This window comes from Salmo trutta, chromosome 33 (assembly GCF_901001165.1).
Source record: "Salmo trutta chromosome 33, fSalTru1.1, whole genome shotgun sequence".
Taxonomy (NCBI): domain Eukaryota; kingdom Metazoa; phylum Chordata; class Actinopteri; order Salmoniformes; family Salmonidae; genus Salmo; species Salmo trutta.
Genome location: NC_042989.1, coordinates 37,869,595 through 37,889,461, shown reverse-complemented (window position 1 = coordinate 37,889,461; position 19,867 = coordinate 37,869,595). Strand labels below are relative to the sequence as shown.

At 39.5% G+C, this 19,867-nt stretch overlaps 1 protein-coding gene across 1 annotated transcript; it reads left to right on the top strand.

The window, feature by feature from the left end:
- The first annotated feature begins 7,991 nt into the window (after positions 1-7,991).
- On the top strand, positions 7,992-18,311 carry LOC115172166 (uncharacterized). The gene is made up of 38 exons (XM_029729324.1): positions 7,992-8,054; positions 8,400-8,543; positions 9,352-9,548; positions 9,635-9,738; positions 9,870-9,988; positions 10,078-10,254; positions 10,379-10,587; positions 10,690-10,784; positions 10,953-10,981; positions 11,152-11,173; positions 11,274-11,301; positions 11,406-11,490; positions 11,632-11,778; positions 11,861-12,072; positions 12,183-12,286; positions 12,402-12,520; positions 12,623-12,790; positions 13,007-13,206; positions 13,314-13,426; positions 13,612-13,718; positions 13,844-14,020; positions 14,147-14,355; positions 14,458-14,552; positions 14,722-14,750; positions 14,921-14,942; positions 15,043-15,070; positions 15,175-15,259; positions 15,401-15,547; positions 15,630-15,841; positions 15,952-16,055; positions 16,171-16,289; positions 16,392-16,559; positions 16,776-16,975; positions 17,083-17,195; positions 17,381-17,487; positions 17,613-17,789; positions 17,916-18,125; positions 18,228-18,311. The coding sequence occupies exons 1-37, from the start codon at positions 7,992-7,994 to the stop codon at positions 18,084-18,086; spliced, it is 4,605 nt and encodes a 1,534-aa protein (XP_029585184.1). The 3' UTR covers positions 18,087-18,125; positions 18,228-18,311.
- The last annotated feature ends 1,556 nt before the right edge of the window (positions 18,312-19,867 follow it).

Below are 19,867 nucleotides of genomic sequence, written 5' to 3'. Positions count from 1 at the left end.
ATCCCTGGTCATCCCTACTGCCTCTGGTCTGATGGACTCACTAAACACAAATGCATCGTTTGTAAATTATGTCTGTGTAGGAGTATGCCCCTGGCTATCCATACATATAAAAACAATTAAATGGTGCCTTTGCTTAATATAAGTAATTTGAAAAGATTTATACTTTTCAATCAATCAAATGTATTTATAAAGCCATTCTTACAGCAGCTGATGTGCTGTACAGAAACCCAGCCTACATAAAACCCCAAACAGCAATAATAATCACAGTGGTTGTCGAGGGTGCAACAGGTCAGCACTTCAGGAGTAAATGTCAGTTGGCTTTTCATAGCAAATCATTCAGAGTATCTCTACCACTCCTGCTGTCTCTAGAGAGTACTTTTGATACTTAAGTATATTTATAACTAAATACATTTATACTCCTGCTGTATCTATAGAGTACTTTTGATACTTAAGTATATTTAGAACCAAATACCTTTTAGACTTTTACTCAAGTAGTATTTTACTCAGTAACTTTCCATTTTACTTGAGTAACTTTCTATTAAGGTATCTATACTTTTACTCAAGTATGACAATTGGGTACTTTTTCCACCACTGCTTCTGAGTATAATGCATACCATGGTGTTGAGTTGCTCCACTGTTTTCAAGGGCTCTATTGCTTCAATCCACTGCCAGAACATTGTGTATACTGCCTGCATTTGTCACCTTATACTTGCTTAACCTTATTCAACCTTTAATGTATTTTTTTTTACCTCAACCACATTTTTTGATGCTGACTCAAACTATTCTTGAACCGCCCTCATACTGACATGCAGTGGGAATCAATCACTTTGTTATGAAAGGTATTACAAGATACATTATGAAATATCTGACAGGTGTGTCATCAGGGTGACTCTGAGTGACACGTGGGCTGTCACACCACACAATAGTTTAAGTCACTTCGCTCTACTGAACAATAGAAATGTATTTACTTTCCTATCCTGTGTTTGTTTCCTATTAGTTTATTCAGTTTGTTCAGCATCCTCAGAGAAACAGGCTTTCCCTCTTCGGGACACGCCAAAACTCATGCATCACCTGCTAAATGCTGTGAGGACTATTAATAAAGTTAGCTTTTGTGTGGATTTAAAGATTCGAAGATTGTGATTTTAACCCGTGACCAGCCCCAGCATACAGAGAAAATGTTAATTTATAAAACACATAGCACATTATGACATGACATAAAATAAATTGCAACAGAGGTCTGTTTGGGTGACGTGAGCTCTGGGTCTTAAAATCTTCCACCCTCACAGCCTAAGAGTTAAGCACTGATTTATTCACATGCGCCTTATCCCCCTTATATCTCAGACACAGTATTTCAATCAATCAATCAATTATATGGCTAGACTACATTAAGTCAGTGAACCTTTTTTTGCATACCTGTATGTTTTGATCATATCTGTAAATAAAGCATCTGCACTTCAATTAAAAGGGTTGTCTGATTAGGTCAGGAAAAAGGTCTTGAGGATAGATGGTCCTTTTTTTCATAACACATTTGAATTGATGCTACATTGCTAAACATTTTACATATTTACAATGCTAAAAACTGAACATACAGGTTTTATGTTTAGGGTTGTGATTGGTTAATGTTCAGCCCCTGTTTGTTTTAGGTTTAGGGTTAATGCTCAGCCCCTGTTTGTTTTAGGTTTAGGGTTGTGATTGGTTAATGTTCAGGCCCTGTGTGTTTTTAATCCAGATTCACATTTATTTTCCAAGCAATAGCAGACAATATTTTACATGCAGTAGTTTTTTTTAAAGGACCAAAGAGTCAGTCTGCTTTGTGTTTTCCTTTTTTTGCCATGGAAAATCAGGTATCGTAATCGTCACTGTACTGGTATCGTGACAACCCTAGTTTGAAATGTAAAGGGGGGAACCATGAGACCAGTTTGGGCAGAACTGTTACACTTGACATCACAGGAGGTTGGTGGCGAGGGTGGACTCGTGCTGGAGCGGAATGGGTGGAACGGTATCAAATACATTGTTTCCATGTGTTTGATGCCATTCCATTTGCTCCGTTCCAGCCATTATTATGAGCCGTCCTCCCTCAGCAGCCTCCACTGCTTGACATAATAGAATCTCATGTAGATAGATGTAGACATTTCCTCTAAAGGTGCAACAGGGAGGTTGCATTTCGGTCGTAAATTTCTGTTGTGTCGACACTTTCTCTATTATTAGTTTTAGTTTAAAGTACTGCTGTAAATTGGTTGCCTGGTGGTCCAATCTGTTTGTCCTGTACAACAGATTGGCCTCAATCTCACACTCCCCTCTTTATTTATTTAGATAGTGAAGCTAAAACTTTTCATTTGGCTCTATACTCCAGCATCTTAGATTTCAGATCAAATGTTTCATATCAGGCAACAGAACAGAATGTCACCTTTTATTTGAGGGTATTTTCATACATATCTGTTTTACAGTTTAGAAATAAAAGCATTTTATGTATCTAGGCACCCCATTTGAAGGTGTAATAAGTATTTAGTCAAATTTCCCATATTCCATGCAATGACTACATCAAGCTGTAGTAGTGGTTTCTTTGCAGCAATTCGACCATGAAGGCCTGATTAACGCAGTCTCCTCTGAACAGTTGATGTTGAGATGTGTCCATATTAAGGCAAAAACAGCTCAAATAAGCAAAGAGAAACAACAGTCCATTATTACTTTAAGACATGAAAGGTTAGTCAATACAGTAAATTTCAAGAACTTTGAACGTTTCTTCAAATGCAATCGCACAAACCATCAAGCACTATGATGAAACTGGCTCTTATGAGGACCGCCACAGGAAAGAAAGACCCAGAGTTACCTCTGCTGCAGAGGATAAATGCATTAGTTACCAGCCTCAGGAAAATGCAGTCCAAATAAATGCTTCACAGAGTTAATGAAACAGACACATCTCAACATCAACTGTTCAGAGGAGACTGCGTGAATCAGGCCTTCATGGTCAAATTGCTGCAAAGAAACCACTACTTAAGGACACCAATAAGAAGAAGAGACTTGCTTGGGCCAAGAAACACAAGCAATGGACATTAGACCGGTGAAAATCTGTCCTTTGGTCTGATTTTGAGACTTTTGGTTCCAACCGCTGTCTTTGTGAAACGCAGAGTAGGTGAACGGATGATTTCTGCATGTGTTGTTCCCACCGTGAAGCATGGAGTAGGAGGCGTGACAGTGTGGGGGTGCTTTGCTGGTGACGCTGTCTGTGATTTATTTAGAAGTCAAGGCAAACTTAACCAGCATGGCTACCACAGCATTCTGTAGCAACACGCCATCCCATCTGGTTTGCGCTTAGTGGGACTATCATTTATTTTTCAACAGGACAATGAGCCATCACACTTCCAGGCTGTGTAAGGGCTATTTGACCAATATGAAAAGTGATGGAGTGCTGCATCAGATGACCTGGCCTCCACAAATACCCAACCTCAACCCAATTGAGATGGTATGGGATGAGTTTGACCGCAGAGTGAAAGAAAAGCAGCCAACAAGTGCTCAGCATATGTGGGAACTCCTTCAAGACTGTTGGAAAAGCATTCCTCATGAAGCTGGTTAAGAGAATGCCAAGAGTGCGCAAAGCTGTCATCACAGCAATTTGTTTAACATTTATTTGGTTACTACATGATTCCATATGTGTTATTTCATAGTTTTGATGTCTTCACTATTATTCTACAATGTAGAAAATAGTAAAAAAATAAAGAAAAACCCTTGAATGAGTAGGTGTGACCAAACCTTTGACTGGCACTGTAGGTTTTTTTCCACCATGAAAACATTTTGCACACCTCTTGAATATTTCACATCATACCTGCTGAACCTCATTTGTGACTCTGACACTCCCAAGATGCTTTACCATCATTGTTTGCCACACCCAAAATATACATGATTTCCCGTCATACTGACACTGTCACTTCTCTTTGACAACGCAGTGGGAATAGACAGGTACGCATATCTCACAATAACAACTAATAATAATAATATAGCATTATATTTAAGTAACCATAATATTTGTAATTTAAAATGCTTTATTGTATTTTACTGACATTTAGGATTCCATAGGCTTTAACATGGGATGACATGGGAATGTGTGTGCTTTTCTGTGATTTTTAGTGGTCTTCCAAAAGATTTGTTTTAGAATTTCGCAAGAATCTGATTTATATAAAATGCCATTCTTAGTATGTTTTTAATATCAGGAAAGGCAAGGTTCTATTACTGCACAATGTTGGGAATCCTGACTTGAAATACACTTATTTATTTGGACAGTGAAGCTAAAACTTTTCATTTGGCACTATATTGCAGCATTATGAATTTCCGATCAAACGTTTCATTTAAAAAGTATTGTCACATACCCCAGATAAGTGCAGTGAAATGTGTTGTTTTCCAGCGCCCCTGGAGAAAATTTGGGTTAAATACCTTGCTCTCGGGCACATCAACAGATTTTTCACCATGTTGGCTCGGATATTCAAACCAGCAACCTTTCAGTTACTGACCCAACTGTTAACCGCTAGACTACCTGCTGCCTGTATGAGGTATGAGGCGACGGAACAGAATGTCACCTTTTATTTGAGGCTATTTTCATACTGTTTAGAAATTAACGCACTTTATGTATTTAGTCCCCCCCATTTGAAGGTGTATTTGGACAAAAGTATTTGGACAAATGAACTTATAGTGTATTAAAAACCCATAAAAGTCTAAGCCTTTCAGAATTTGAATTGTTTTATGATGGTCCTACCATGTATACTTTATTTGATTGAAACATTGAATTTGGTCGCACTGCTTTTAGCCCATACAAAAGCATTGAATAACATACAGTATTCGTACAAATTCAAAGGCAAAGCAGATAGTAAAAAATAAATAAATAGGAAGTTTGTTCTGAAGTATCTGTCCTATATCTGAGAGATAAAAGAAAGATCAGGAAATATATATATATATTGATATTCTTTTTTACCCATATTTAACCAATGTTTTTGACATGAAACTACTTCCATGTATACTTCCATTCATGTTTTTAACTGGTACCAGGCTACGTTCAGACGAATTGTGAGGCTTGTAGGTGACTTAGAACAAAACTACTGACATGTTCGTGAGAGTCTCACCTTTCGATAGTGGGGTCATATTAGTGGGTAGCCAAAACTGGTCAGATGCTACAGACAGAAGTTGGCAGAAAAGAGATACCGACTTCAAGCAAATCCTGTGACTCTTGTTGGGGTCCTAGAGAAAATTTGAGAACATAAAACATCAAAATAAGTATATATTTTTTTAATCCCACATTTCCAATTAGATGTTCCAAAATATACTTTTTGTATGTCTTCATGTTTTGAACAGATATTTTGATCAATTTCATCCACAGCCACTTCTTATGATTAATTGTTTGTTATTCATTCAAAGTGTTGTGTTTCTGTTGTACTCAGAGGCTGAAAGATTGGCAATTGAGCTAATCTTAAATATGGGGTCTCCATATCCATATATTTTCAGGGTACATACATACAAATTTGGTGTTTTTATCATAAACTTTACAATTGAGTCCAGATTTTTAGTTTAGCCTCGCGCCACTAGTATACAAAAGATAGATTCTTTTTTAATTCCTACATATTATTGGGAATTGGGAAAGGGTACCTAGTCAGTTGTACACCTGAATGCATTCAACTGAAATGTGTCTTCCACATTTAACCCAACCCCTCTGAATCAGAGAGGTGCAGGGGGCCTGCCATAATCGACATCCACGGCGCCTGGGGAACAGTGGGTTAACTGCCTTACTCAGGGATAGAATGACAGATTTTTACATTGCCAGTTCGGAGATTTGATCCAAAACCTTTCGGTTACTGGCCCAACGCTCTAATTAACACAGAAATCATGGTAAAATGGTGTTTTTCTGTCAGTAACTAGTTGCTTGACAAAATCCCAACATTTTAGAAGGATCAAATAAAGGGTTTTGAAATGATTAAATGTTTTACTCCCTTGGGGTCAAAATTTACCCCCGTTGCTGCTGTTAGGGTTAATACACTATAAGTGTATTTGTCCAAATACTTGACACCTTCAAATGGGGGGACAAGATGCATAAAGTGCTTTCATTTCTAAATGGTAAAACAGATATGTATGAAAATACCCTCAAATAAAAGGTGACATTCTCTACTGTCACCTCATATAAAACATTTGATCTCCAATCTAAAATGCTGGAGTATAGAGCCAAATTAAAAGTTTTATCTTGACTGTCCAAATACTTATGGAGGGGAATGTATATGTTTGGACTGGAATTCATCTTTAAATATTTCATTGACATCAAGACATCATTTCTTGCGAAGGTCTGTGAATTATAACCACGATCTGTATGGGTGTGTATCTCAAGTCAGCATTTGGACTTTACACATAACATTTGGTTTCTTACCTTATTAACAGATTATGCATATCTACAGTATATCTGTATGATTAATTTAATTGATAGAATTTCAGTTATTTTTCTTATAATAGAATTTGCCCAAATATTTATAATTTTTTATCATTTCCAAATCGATTTGACAACCGACAGTGTTTGCCGGTGCTATTGTACCTTCTTATGAGGATGTCCTGCATTATCTTTAATATGCTTTTCAATACCAAAGGTTTCCATTTAGGGGAAGGTGAGCCATACCCAATCTGATGATGGGAGGCCTCACTACTTCAATATGGGCCCTACTACTCTCAGCTATCGGATTTGGTAAGTTAATTTGACAGACACAGAAATCCCAACCTTGGCCCTCCTGTGTATACTGTATATAAGTGCAGTCCTCAGGTTTTTTATATGCAAAATAATAAATAAAACAGGGGATGTTGACGCCAGTCTGTGTTCAGTAGCTGGTAGGTTTTAATTTAAACCATCCATAGTTAAACCCAACAAGTTGTTTACTATTTAATAACCCAGAAATCAATTGACACCTCAGCTTATTACATCTAACAAAAGCTGATAATAGATTAAATAAGAAACCCAAGAAATAACTTTTATAGATTCTTTGTTCTGTCAATAAAGATATTCAACTGATAATTCAACATTGAATGTTTCTTTCCTTCTTATCTATTTCAGGCTCCATAGCTACACTGATCTCTGCAGAGGTAGGTTGTCTCCCAATGCCAGGTCATTTCACCCTCTTCTACTGCTAGATTAACATAGTGTAAATAAATCACTCCATTCTCAGTGTATTGACATAGCATGTTGTAGTCTGTATTAAAGAATAATGTATTATTATTATTATAATAAAAAGATAATTTGTCTTAATTATTGCTTGTACTATTTATATCCCAACAATATTATGGGCTATATGGTTGTGTTTTTCAGAGTAATGCAACATACATGAACGGTAGGTCATTTATTAAATATCATTTCAATAAAAATCTGTATTAAGTAGCTACTACGATATGAATAGCCTGGTATTTTGTAATTAGATAACAACTAGTAAATTGGTTAAAAGCTACAATTGAATAACATTACAATTTAGTCATTTAGCAGACACTCTTATCCAGAGTAATTTACAGGAGAAATTAGGATTAAGTGCCTTGCTCAAGGGCACATTGACCGTTTTTTCACCTAGTCGGCTCGGAGATTCAAACCAGCAACTTTTTTTTTTACTGGCCCAATGCTCTTAACCGCTAGGATACCTTCCGCCCAAACAACAAAGCATTCATTAATCCAAATGACAATGACTCATGACTCAGTGATATTGCACAACTACCATTTGTCATTGATTACTTGTGTCACTTTTCCTCTACTACTTGTCGACATCTTAGAGCCACATCAGTGGAGGCCGGAAAACAGGTTAGTGTTCACAAGCATGTAGCTACACTCGCATCTGCTAACCATATGTATGTGACCAATAAAATTTCATTTGAGAGTTATTGAGTTATTGTCGCAGTTTTTGTTGTTGTGGTAAATTCTATGCCATAACGGCTTTGACCTCTATATGGACAAAATTAAGCCTGTTATTTCAATTTTTTTCTGGAACAGAATGACGAACAATGCCTCACAAGGGGCCTGCAATTCAACAACACTGAATCAGGCCAGTTCCAGGGTAAGTCTGACCGGGTAGAGATGAGGTAGACATTAACAAAAAAAATGAAGGATGAGTATTATTGGAATCTAGCTTTTACAGCATCGCCACAGTGTACATTTTTTTATGACAGAGGCTTCATAAAATGTAGGCCTATGTAGAGGCAGTAACATCAGCACAACCAATCAGAATCGTTAAAACATCAGCAACATGGTCCTATTGGTTGTTCGATACCGCCCTCTGGTGGCAAACCAATTAATAGCACCTACACCTGTCATTTGTAAATATTCATGCACAAAAAAAAATGGTTATGTGTTACATTTGTTCTTTGTACAAATGTATTAACGTATCTGTCTTTCTAAACAGATCTCTAAAGCAGTAGACACCCTGACTAACCAACTGTCTTGTGAGGGAGGGAACAACCAAAGCTTTCCTGAAGAGAAGTTCAGCGTGCTGCAGCAAGACCTCAGACAGATTATGAAATTGGCCTTAAAAGTCTTCCTTCAGTTGGTACTTAATCTTTACATACTAAGACCTCACTCGCACATTTTACTAAACTAAGAATCATATTAGTATTAACTAAGAATCCCTATGGCAACTGCTCGGCCTCCGACCACATGTCACTACAGAGGGTAGTGTGTACAGCCCAGTACATCACTGGGGCCAGGCTTTCTGCCATCCAGGACCTATATAATAGGTGGTGTCAGAGGAAGGCCCAAAAAATGTTCAAAGACTCCAGCCACCCTAGTCATAGACTGTTCTCTCTGCTACCGCACGGCAAGTGGTACCGGAGCGCCATGTCTTGGTCCAAGAGGCTTCTTAACAGCTTCTACACCCCAAGCCATAAGACTCCTGAACAGCTAATCAAATGGCTACCCAGACTATTTGCATTGCCCCCCTCCCCCCACCCCCTCTTTTACACTGCTGCTACTCTCTGTTTATTATCTACACATTGTCACTTTAACTCTACCTACATGTACATATTACCTCAATTACCTTGACTAACCGGTGCCCCCACACATTGACTGCGGGGGCACCCTGTATATAACCTCGCTACTGTTATTTTACTTGCTGCTATTTAACTATTTTTTATTTCGTTTTTTTACTTAACACTTTTTTCTTAAAACTGGATTGTTGGTTAAGGGCTTGTAAGTAAGAATTTCACTGTAATGTCTACCCATGTTGCATTCATCGCATGTGACTAATACAATTTGATTTGATTTAAATTTCACACTCAAACCTGGTCATGAATTCAAATCAACATGGATGATGTTTGATTTTCAGAAAGTGTAAACAATGTGTAAACAATTTATTTCAGGGCACCAATGAGTCAAAGTCTGAGGTCCTGGATGTCTTTGGAGCTTTGAACAGTCTCAACAGTGATAACGTTCAAAATGTGCAGTTCATCCGCCTGTGGTTCAACGTTCAGCTGGTACCTCTTTTACCCCACATTACCGGAGACTTCGTGACCCTGTTGAGCACAAGAGACTTCAGCTGCAGCTCCTATCAGGCACTGTGCGTTGACAATCATTCTGATTCTAATATTATTAAGGAAATTGTCCTCTACAATGTTGTTTCATCTAAATGATTTTCTATTAAAGGGTCATGGGATTGAGTGGTGAACTGGAATCCATTAATGAAGAGCAGAAACAATTGATCTACAATCACTTTATCCGTCTTTTCCTGTTCAGAAAGGGATCATCAGGTATTTAACATTTTAAGAAAAGCAGATTTTGCAAATCACTCTAACATCTAAGATTTAATTGTGTTGTTAATTTTTTAAAATAAATGATTCATCAGAAAGTAAAGTGATGTATGTTTTAATTGTTGTGGCAGATCCTGGATGCTTGGGAAATGTAAATGAAAGTGCAGACTGGTTGTTGAAAAATTTTGGAAACTTTTCGAGCATTGCTGATTTAAAGGATCTGTACGAACTAAACCAGCATTTCTCTGCGGTGAGTATTTCAAAATCTCATTTTAAGAACTGACGATGAAAATAGTGACAAAACAGAAATCCATGATTAAAACCAGTTTTTTTTTTTAGCTGGAGGTTTTGAACGTCCTTTCACCAAACCAAAAGGCAGAATTGATACTGGACCCAAGCACTGGCGCTCTGGAGAATGAGACCCTTGTGAAGGAAGTTTTCATCAGCTTGCTGGAATCTCCAAGGGAAGAGCAGCTCAATGAGTTCTTTGTGACTTTTGTTGAAGTCACCAAGCAGGTCAGTACATCACTCTCTGGATGGAATGGACCTTGTACAGTGAGACCTGGCTCTCGACAGTCATCTGACAAAACAATCAGGATGAATGGATGTCCTCCTAAACCATGAACCATTTATTTTACAGGAAAACATCACTATCATCACAAACACAGCTGTAAGAGACACAATGCTAAACCTGACCTTGATGGCTCTTGCTCCCAAATTTGACGTTTTTGAGCCAAAAGACTTCCAGCTGTGGTTCCAAGTCAATCTGGTTGTTCTGCTGGCCAGCTTCCATCCTGGCAGATTGGTTGATATCCCCCTAAACATCACCTGTGAATCCTACAATGCCATGTAAGAGACTACTTTACACCAAACAAACGTACAAGGCACTGCCTCGTAAAGTACAGATTGACAAAAGACTGCACTAATGTCTCTCTTTCCATTTTCACTCAGATTTACGGGTCTCAACCAAAGTTTGGAATTTCTTCCGCCTCACCTCTCACAGGGTGTACAGTCAAGCTTGGATGCACTGATGAAGACGTTCCAACGTATGTGATAAACTGCTATTTTTCAACATCAGACACTGTATCATCTGAGCCCAGCATTTATAGAAGATTTAAAAATCTCCCAACAGGCATTCTGTTATTTTGTTTTCTCATATACTCCGAAATCTTCCCGTTGATTAAGTGACCTTATTTAAATTATCTCCCTCAAAGGTTGCTCAAGGCCTCCAGCTTTAATTGTGGTAAGTACTCTCTGAATGGGATCTTATTTCAAATAGACCTTTTGTTTACGATACGGGAAAGGCCATGCATCTGGGAACTGCATTGTGGCATTGTTCAGAAAGCCAAAGCATCTCTTTTGTTTTCTCATTTCATTTCACACTGGTAACAATATTATATCCCCCCCATATAGTGCAAAGAAACATTGGTCAATGGTAGGTTGATGCTAGCTGTGCAATTTACATTTTCTTGAATCAGATTGGCAATTTATGATTTGTGTCTGAAGAACTATTGTTTTTATGTTCTCTTTTGCAGAGAAACAACTTTGTGCTGGATTTAACAGGTGGGTTCAGTGCTGTCTTGCACAGTGCAGGTTGTAAGACATTGAGACACACAAGGTATCATTTGTAAACTAATCATGTATTTTTTCATTACCGTTTCCTACAGCACACAACTGAAGCAACAAATGTCGATTGGCAATTCCTCTGAATCCCTTTGCAATTTCAACATCTCTGAATATGCCTGTTCCTCAGTAAGCTTTTTCAATTCATCACTGAATGTTGTCAGTAGCAACAGATATATTTCTCTCGTCCTCATCTTCTTTATTGATGTTACTCATGTTGATGTCACAGTTGTCTAATTTGGTTCACGTCCCTGCATTCTTTTCTTTAAGACAACCCTTCTGTCAGCGGACAACTTGGTGACGATCCTGAAATGCCAATTGTCGAGCAAAAAGACTTACTCAACAGAAATGTGGAAGCTGTTCTTCCAAAACAACGCTGCTGTTCTGGACCAGGCTCTTCTGGATTACTCCAGCATGGTATGTTGAATCCCAGAATTACAACAAAATGTTGGCAATATGTGTGGATTTTGTCAATATACATCTGTTTATACCTTTCCAGAACCCCAACATCAGCAGTCCAGCTATGCCACATGTCCTTGATGCCATTGGAGATGTCAAAATCAACAACTTCATTAATGCACAGCTGAACGACGCCAGTTTCGTGGCCAAGTTGTTCCAGAAGATGCTCCGTCCATTCTTGGCATCTACATCTAGGAATTTCCTCTCCTGTCTCAGCTCAAAGAACTTCAGTTGTCAGACCTACCAAATTGTGTATGTAAAGCCATGATACCCAATGCCATCGTCAATACAATTGGTGATATGCCTACAATTGAATAAGAAGTCAAGATAACATAGGTAACATAGGCTCTGTTCTCTTTCAGCATTGATGCTCTAAGCAACCAATCAGCCTCCATGGACAGAGAGCAACAACAATTGATCTTCACTCATTACATCTATCCATTCCTTTCAAGAAATGACTCATCAGGTAATAAATGGTTCTGGAAAGCACAAAAACATCCACACTTCTCTGGGCCAATCCATTGCACTCATCTGCTTAGGGGAACTTAAAGTCCATTTGTTTAACTCTGCTTTTGTTTCAGATCCCGGCTGTGTCTCAAACACCAGTGGAAGCATGGACTGGCTCCAGAGGAACTTTGGCATCTTTTCTGTTTTTGCAGAACTGCAGGAGTTACAACTCCTCAATCCTGACTTCTCCAGCGTAAGTGGCCTAGATGTTTGTCTGGATGGTTATCCCCTCAATAACATTACCGTGCCAATCACTGACATGCGCCACTTTTCTTTTTTCTTTTTCTATTTGTAGAAGGAATCACTGTCGCTGCTAACCCCAACCCAATTGGCACAGTTGACATTGACCTCTGGGCCATTGAATGACACAGATGACATTAAACTTGTGTTTAAGCGGCTGGAGGAAGGAGACGCTTTCAAAAATGTTGACGAGTTTCTGACGCAACTGACCGCAAAGGAAGAGGTAATGCACGTTTCAGATAAACAAACTGCATGATTTCATCTTGACAAATAGCAATCCCCATGTCTTCCTGTGTCTCCCTTGGTGGATAGTGAAAGACAACAATTGAGCAACGAGAAACCTATCAATCTTGTACTTTCATTTATTACCGGCAAAGCTCGATGGAATGCCGTGATGAGTTGTGCAGTGTTGAGGAACTCTGGTCATGTGTTTCAACAGATTCCTGAAATCCATCCAGCCGTGAGAGATGTGATGATGAATCAGACATTCAACATCATCAGCCTTCAATTCCCAGAGTTCGAAACGATGGACTGGATTGCATGGTTTGAAGTAAAGCTGATTCCCATCCTCCCCAGTTTTAATGAAGTCATGCTCACCATTGCTACCTCAAATGTCAACTGCACCAACTACCAAGTCATGTGAGTAGGGGCTATCTTCCTGCTAAAATTAGCCATGGATTCGATGACTAAAATCTATTGCAAATGTGGGATGGAAGCGTCATGAGTGTATCTTTTCCCATTTACAGTGTAAATGGAATGGACAGCGCTTTCCCTGAAATGACTCAGGATAGAAGAGAAGGAATCGCAAGAGTCCTGCTGAAATACCTGAGGAAATCTGTACACCTCATCAACGAACCAGGTAGGGCTCACCAAGCAGGTTGTTGTGCTCATTGGCTTTCTGTTTGGTTGTTCGTCGCCTCTGCTGGATGAAGTGTGCTTTGTTTGAAAGGAGTGAACATTTGGCATGTTGCTTCCTTGTCTATTGAATATAACATCAATGTACTCCACTTTTCAATAATCAAAACGGCCATACATGTCTTTTAGCTTGCAGGCAGGACATCCACAATGACAATGACTGGCTTGCAATCAACCTGGGTTCATACTCCGAGTACACAACCTATTCGGATCTCAAAGACTTCAACATCTCAGGGGTAAAACAATTGTTTGCCAGTGTTCTTTGCATGATCAGAATTGACTAGTTTGACATTGCTCATGTGTGGAATTATGGCTATTTAGAGGGCTAATGCATTGTATTCTGTTGTCTTCTTCACTCCAGGTGGCAGTTCTAGACTCCCTCTCACCAAACCAGAAAGCTGAATTGATACTGGACCCAAGCACTGGCGCTCTGGAGAATGAGACTCTTGTGAAGAACATTTTCATCAGCTTGCTGGAATCTCCAAGGGAAGAGCAGCTCAATGAGTTCTTTGTGACTTTTGTTGAAGTCACCAAGCAGGTCAGTACATCACTCTCTGGCTGGAATGGACCTTGTACAGTGATACCTGGCTCTCGACAAATTCATCTGACAAAACAATCAGGATGAATGGATGTCCTCCTAAACCATGAACCATTTATTTTACAGGAAAACATCACTATCATCACAAACACAGCTGTAAGAGACACAATGCTAAACCTGACCTTGATGGCTCTTGCTCCCAAATTTGACGTTTTTGAGCCAAAAGACTTCCAGCTGTGGTTCCAAGTAAATCTGGTTGTTCTGCTGGCCAGCTTCCATCCTGGCAGTTTGGTTGATATCCCCCTAAACATCACATGTGAATCCTACAATGCCATGTAAGAGACTACTTTACACCAAACAAACGTACAAGGCACTGCCTCGTAAAGTACAGATTGACAAAAGACTGCATTAATGTCTCTCTTTCCTTTTTCTCTCAGATTTACGGGTCTCGACCAAAGTTTGGAATCTCTTCCGCCTCACCTCTCACAGGGTGTACAGTCAAGCTTGGATGCACTGATGAAGACATTCCAACGTATGTGATAAACTGCTATTTTTCAACATCAGACACTGTATCATCTGAGCCCAGCATTTATAGAAGATTTAAAAATCTCCAAACAGGCATTCTGTTATTTTGTTTTCTCATATGCTCCGATAATCTTCCCGTTGATTAAGTGACCTTATTTAAATTATCTCCCTCAAAGGTTGCTCAAGGCCTCCAGCTTTAATTGTGGTAAGTACTCTCTGAATGGGATCTTATTTCAAATAGACCTTTTGTTTACGATACGGGAAAGGCCATGCATCTGGGAACTGCATTGTGGCATTGTTCAGAAAGCCAAAGCATCTCTTTTGTTTTCTCATTTCATTTCACACTGGTAACAATATTATTTCCCCCCCATATAGTGCAAAGAAACATTGGTCAATGGTAAGTTGATGCTAGCTGTGCAATTTACATTTTCTTGAATCAGATTGGCAATTTATGATTTGTGTCTGAAGAACTATTGTTTTTATGTTCTCTTTTGCAGAGAAACAACTTTGTGCTGGATTTAACAGGTGGGTTCAGTGCTGTCTTGCACAGTGCAGGTTGTAAGACATTGAGACACACAAGGTATCATTTGTAAACTAATCATGTATTTTTTCATTACCGTTTCCTACAGCACACAACTGAAGCAACAAATGTCGATTGGCAATTCCTCTGAATCCCTTTGCAATTTCAACATCTCTGAATATGCCTGTTCCTCAGTAAGCTTTTTCAATTCATCACTGAATGTTGTCAGTAGCAACAGATACATTTCTCTCATCCTCATCTTCTTTATTGATGTTACTCATGTTGATGTCACAGTTGTCTAATTTGGTTCACGTCCCTGCATTCTTTTCTTTAAGACAACCCTTCTGTCAGCGGACAACTTGGTGACGATCCTGAAATGCCAATTGTCGAGCAAAAAGACTTACTCAACAGAAATGTGGAAGCTGTTCTTCCAAAACAACGCTGCTGTTCTGGACCAGGCTCTTCTGGATTACTCCAGCATGGTATGTTGAATCCCAGAATTACAACAAAATGTTGGCAATATGTGTGGATTTTGTCAATATACATCTGTTTATACCTTTCCAGAACCCCAACATCAGCAGTCCAGCTATGCCACATGTCCTTGATGCCATTGGAGATGTCAAAATCAACAACTTCATTAATGCACAGCTGAACGACGCCAGTTTCGTGGCCAAGTTGTTCCAGAAGATGCTCCGTCCATTCTTGGCATCTACATCTAGGAATTTCCTCTCCTGTCTCAGCTCAAAGAACTTCAGTTGTCAGACCTACCAAATTGTGTATGTAAAGCCATGATACCCAATGCCATCGTCAATACAATTGGTGATATGCCTACAATTGAATAAGAAGTCAAGATAACATAGGTAACATAGGCTCTGTTCTCTTTCAGCATTGATGCTCTAAGCAACCAATCAGCCTCCATGGACAGAGAGCAACAACAATTGATCTTCACTCATTACATCTATCCATTCCTTTCAAGAAATGACTCATCAGGTAATAAATGGTTCTGGAAAGCACAAAAACATCCACACTTCTCTGGGCCAATCCATTGCACTCATCTGCTTAGGGGAACTTAAAGTCCATTTGTTTAACTCTGCTTTTGTTTCAGATCCCGGCTGTGTCTCAAACACCAGTGGAAGCATGGACTGGCTCCAGAGGAACTTTGGCATCTTTTCTGTTTTTGCAGAACTGCAGGAGTTACAACTCCTCAATCCTGACTTCTCCAGCGTAAGTGGCCTAGGTGTTTGTCTGGATGGTTATCCCCTCAATAACATTACCGTGCCAATCACTGACATGCGCCACTTTTCTTTTTTCTTTTTCTATTTGTAGAAGGAATCACTGTCGCTGCTTACCCCAACCCAATTGGCACAGTTGACATTGACCTCTGGGCCATTGAATGACACAGATGACATTAAACTTGTGTTTAAGCGGCTGGAGGAAGGAGACGCTTTCAAAAATGTTGACGAGTTTCTGACGCAACTGACCGCAAAGGAAGAGGTAATGCACGTTTCAGATAAACAAACTGCATGATTTCATCTTGACAAATAGCAATCCCCATGTCTTCCTGTGTCTCCCTTGGTGGATAGTGAAAGACAACAATTGAGCAACGAGAAACCTATCAATCTTGTACTTTCATTTATTACCGGCAAAGCTCGATGGAATGCCGTGATGAGTTGTGCAGTGTTGAGGAACTCTGGTCATGTGTTTCAACAGATTCCTGACATCCATCCAGCCGTGAGAGATGTGATGATGAATCAGACATTCAACATCATCAGCCTTCAATTCCCAGAGTTCGAAACGATGGACTGGATTGCATGGTTTGAAGTAAAGCTGATTCCCATCCTCCCCAGTTTTAATGAAGTCATGCTCACCATTGCTACCTCAAATGTCAACTGCACCAACTACCAAGTCATGTGAGTAGGGGCTATCTTCCTGCTAAAATTAGCCATGGATTCGATGACTAAAATCTATTGCAAATGTGGGATGGAAGCGTCATGAGTGTATCTTTTCCCATTTACAGTGTAAATGGAATGGACAGCGCTTTCCCTGAAATGACTCAGGATAGAAGAGAAGGAATCGCAAGAGTCCTGCTGAAATACCTGAGGAAATCTGTACACCTCATCAACGAACCAGGTAGGGCTCACCAAGCAGGTTGTTGTGCTCATTGGCTTTCTGTTTGGTTGTTCGTCGCCTCTGCTGGATGAAGTGTGCTTTGTTTGAAAGGAGTGAACATTTGGCATGTTGCTTCCTTGTCTATTGAATATAACATCAATGTACTCCACTTTTCAATAATCAAAACGGCCATACATGTCTTTTAGCTTGCAGGCAGGACATCCACAATGACAATGACTGGCTTGCAATCAACCTGGGTTCATACTCCGAGTACACAACCTATTCGGATCTCAAAGACTTCAACATCTCAGGGGTAAAACAATTGTTTGCCAGTGTTCTTTGCATGATCAGAATTGACTAGTTTGACATTGCTCATGTGTGGAATTATGGCTATTTAGAGGGCTAATGCATTGTATTCTGTTGTCTTCTTCACTCCAGGTGGCAGTTCTAGACTCCCTCTCACCAAACCAGAAAGCTGAATTGATACTGGACCCAAGCACTGGCGCTCTGGAGAATGAGACTCTTGTGAAGAACATTTTCATCAGCTTGCTGGAATCTCCAAGGGAAGAGCAGCTCAATGAGTTCTTTGTGACTTTTGTTGAAGTCACCAAGCAGGTCAGTACATCACTCTCTGGCTGGAATGGACCTTGTACAGTGATACCTGGCTCTCGACAAATTCATCTGACAAAACAATCAGGATGAATGGATGTCCTCCTAAACCATGAACCATTTATTTTACAGGAAAACATCACTATCATCACAAACACAGCTGTAAGAGACACAATGCTAAACCTGACCTTGATGGCTCTTGCTCCCAAATTTGACGTTTTTGAGCCAAAAGACTTCCAGCTGTGGTTCCAAGTCAATCTGGTTGTTCTGCTGGCCAGCTTCCATCCTGGCAGATTTGGTTGATATCCCCCTAAACATCACATGTGAATCCTACAATGCCATGTAAGAGACTACTTTACACCAAACAAACGTACAAGGCACTGCCTCGTAAAGTACAGATTGACAAAAGACTGCATTAATGTCTCTCTTTCCTTTTTCTCTCAGATTTACGGGTCTCGACCAAAGTTTGGAATCTCTTCCGCCTCACCTCTCACAGGGTGTACAGTCAAGCTTGGATGCACTGATGAAGACATTCCAACGTATGTGATAAACTGCTATTTTTCAACATCAGACACTGTATCATCTGAGCCCAGCATTTATAGAAGATTTAAAAATCTCCAAACAGGCATTCTGTTATTTTGTTTTCTCATATGCTCCGATAATCTTCCCGTTGATTAAGTGACCTTATTTAAATTATCTCCCTCAAAGGTTGCTCAAGGCCTCCAGCTTTAATTGTGGTAAGTACTCTCTGAATGGGATCTTATTTCAAATAGACCTTTTGTTTACGATACGGGAAAGGCCATGCATCTGGGAACTGCATTGTGGCATTGTTCAGAAAGCCAAAGCATCTCTTTTGTTTTCTCATTTCATTTCACACTGGTAACAATATTATATCCCCCCCATATAGTGCAAAGAAACATTGGTCAATGGTAAGTTGATGCTAGCTGTGCAATTTACATTTTCTTGAATCAGATTGGCAATTTATGATTTGTGTCTGAAGAACTATTGTTTTTATGTTCTCTTTTGCAGAGAAACAACTTTGTGCTGGATTTAACAGGTGGGTTCAGTGCTGTCTTGCACAGTGCAGGTTGTAAGACATTGAGACACACAAGGTATCATTTGTAAACTAATCATGTATTTTTTCATTACCGTTTCCTACAGCACACAACTGAAGCAACAAATGTCGATTGGCAATTCCTCTGAATCCCTTTGCAATTTCAACATCTCTGAATATGCCTGTTCCTCAGTAAGCTTTTTCAATTCATCACTGAATGTTGTCAGTAGCAACAGATACATTTCTCTCATCCTCATCTTCTTTATTGATGTTACTCATGTTGATGTCACAGTTGTCTAATTTGGTTCACGTCCCTGCATTCTTTTCTTTAAGACAACCCTTCTGTCAGCGGACAACTTGGTGACGATCCTGAAATGCCAATTGTCGAGCAAAAAGACTTACTCAACAGAAATGTGGAAGCTGTTCTTCCAAAACAACGCTGCTGTTCTGGACCAGGCTCTTCTGGATTACTCCAGCATGGTATGTTGAATCCCAGAATTACAACAAAATGTTGGCAATATGTGTGGATTTTGTCAATATACATCTGTTTATACCTTTCCAGAACCCCAACATCAGCAGTCCAGCTATGCCACATGTCCTTGATGCCATTGGAGATGTCAAAATCAACAACTTCATTAATGCACAGCTGAACGACGCCAGTTTCGTGGCCAAGTTGTTCCAGAAGATGCTCCGTCCATTCTTGGCATCTACATCTAGGAATTTCCTCTCCTGTCTCAGCTCAAAGAACTTCAGTTGTCAGACCTACCAAATTGTGTATGTAAAGCCATGATACCCAATGCCATCGTCAATACAATTGGTGATATGCCTACAATTGAATAAGAAGTCAAGATAACATAGGTAACATAGGCTCTGTTCTCTTTCAGCATTGATGCTCTAAGCAACCAATCAGCCTCCATGGACAGAGAGCAACAACAATTGATCTTCACTCATTACATCTATCCATTCCTTTCAAGAAATGACTCATCAGGTAATAAATGGTTCTGGAAAGCACAAAAACATCCACACTTCT

Bases quoted from the DNA above. Each gene is read 5' to 3' on its own strand.
- LOC115172166 (XM_029729324.1), top strand. From the start codon at position 7,992: ATGACGAACAATGCCTCACAAGGGGCCTGCAATTCAACAACACTGAAT. The intron at 10,785-10,952 runs GTATGTGATAAA...TCTCCCTCAAAG, and splicing joins ACTGATGAAGACGTTCCAAC to GTTGCTCAAGGCCTCCAGCT. The intron at 10,982-11,151 runs GTAAGTACTCTC...CCCCCCATATAG, and splicing joins GGCCTCCAGCTTTAATTGTG to TGCAAAGAAACATTGGTCAA.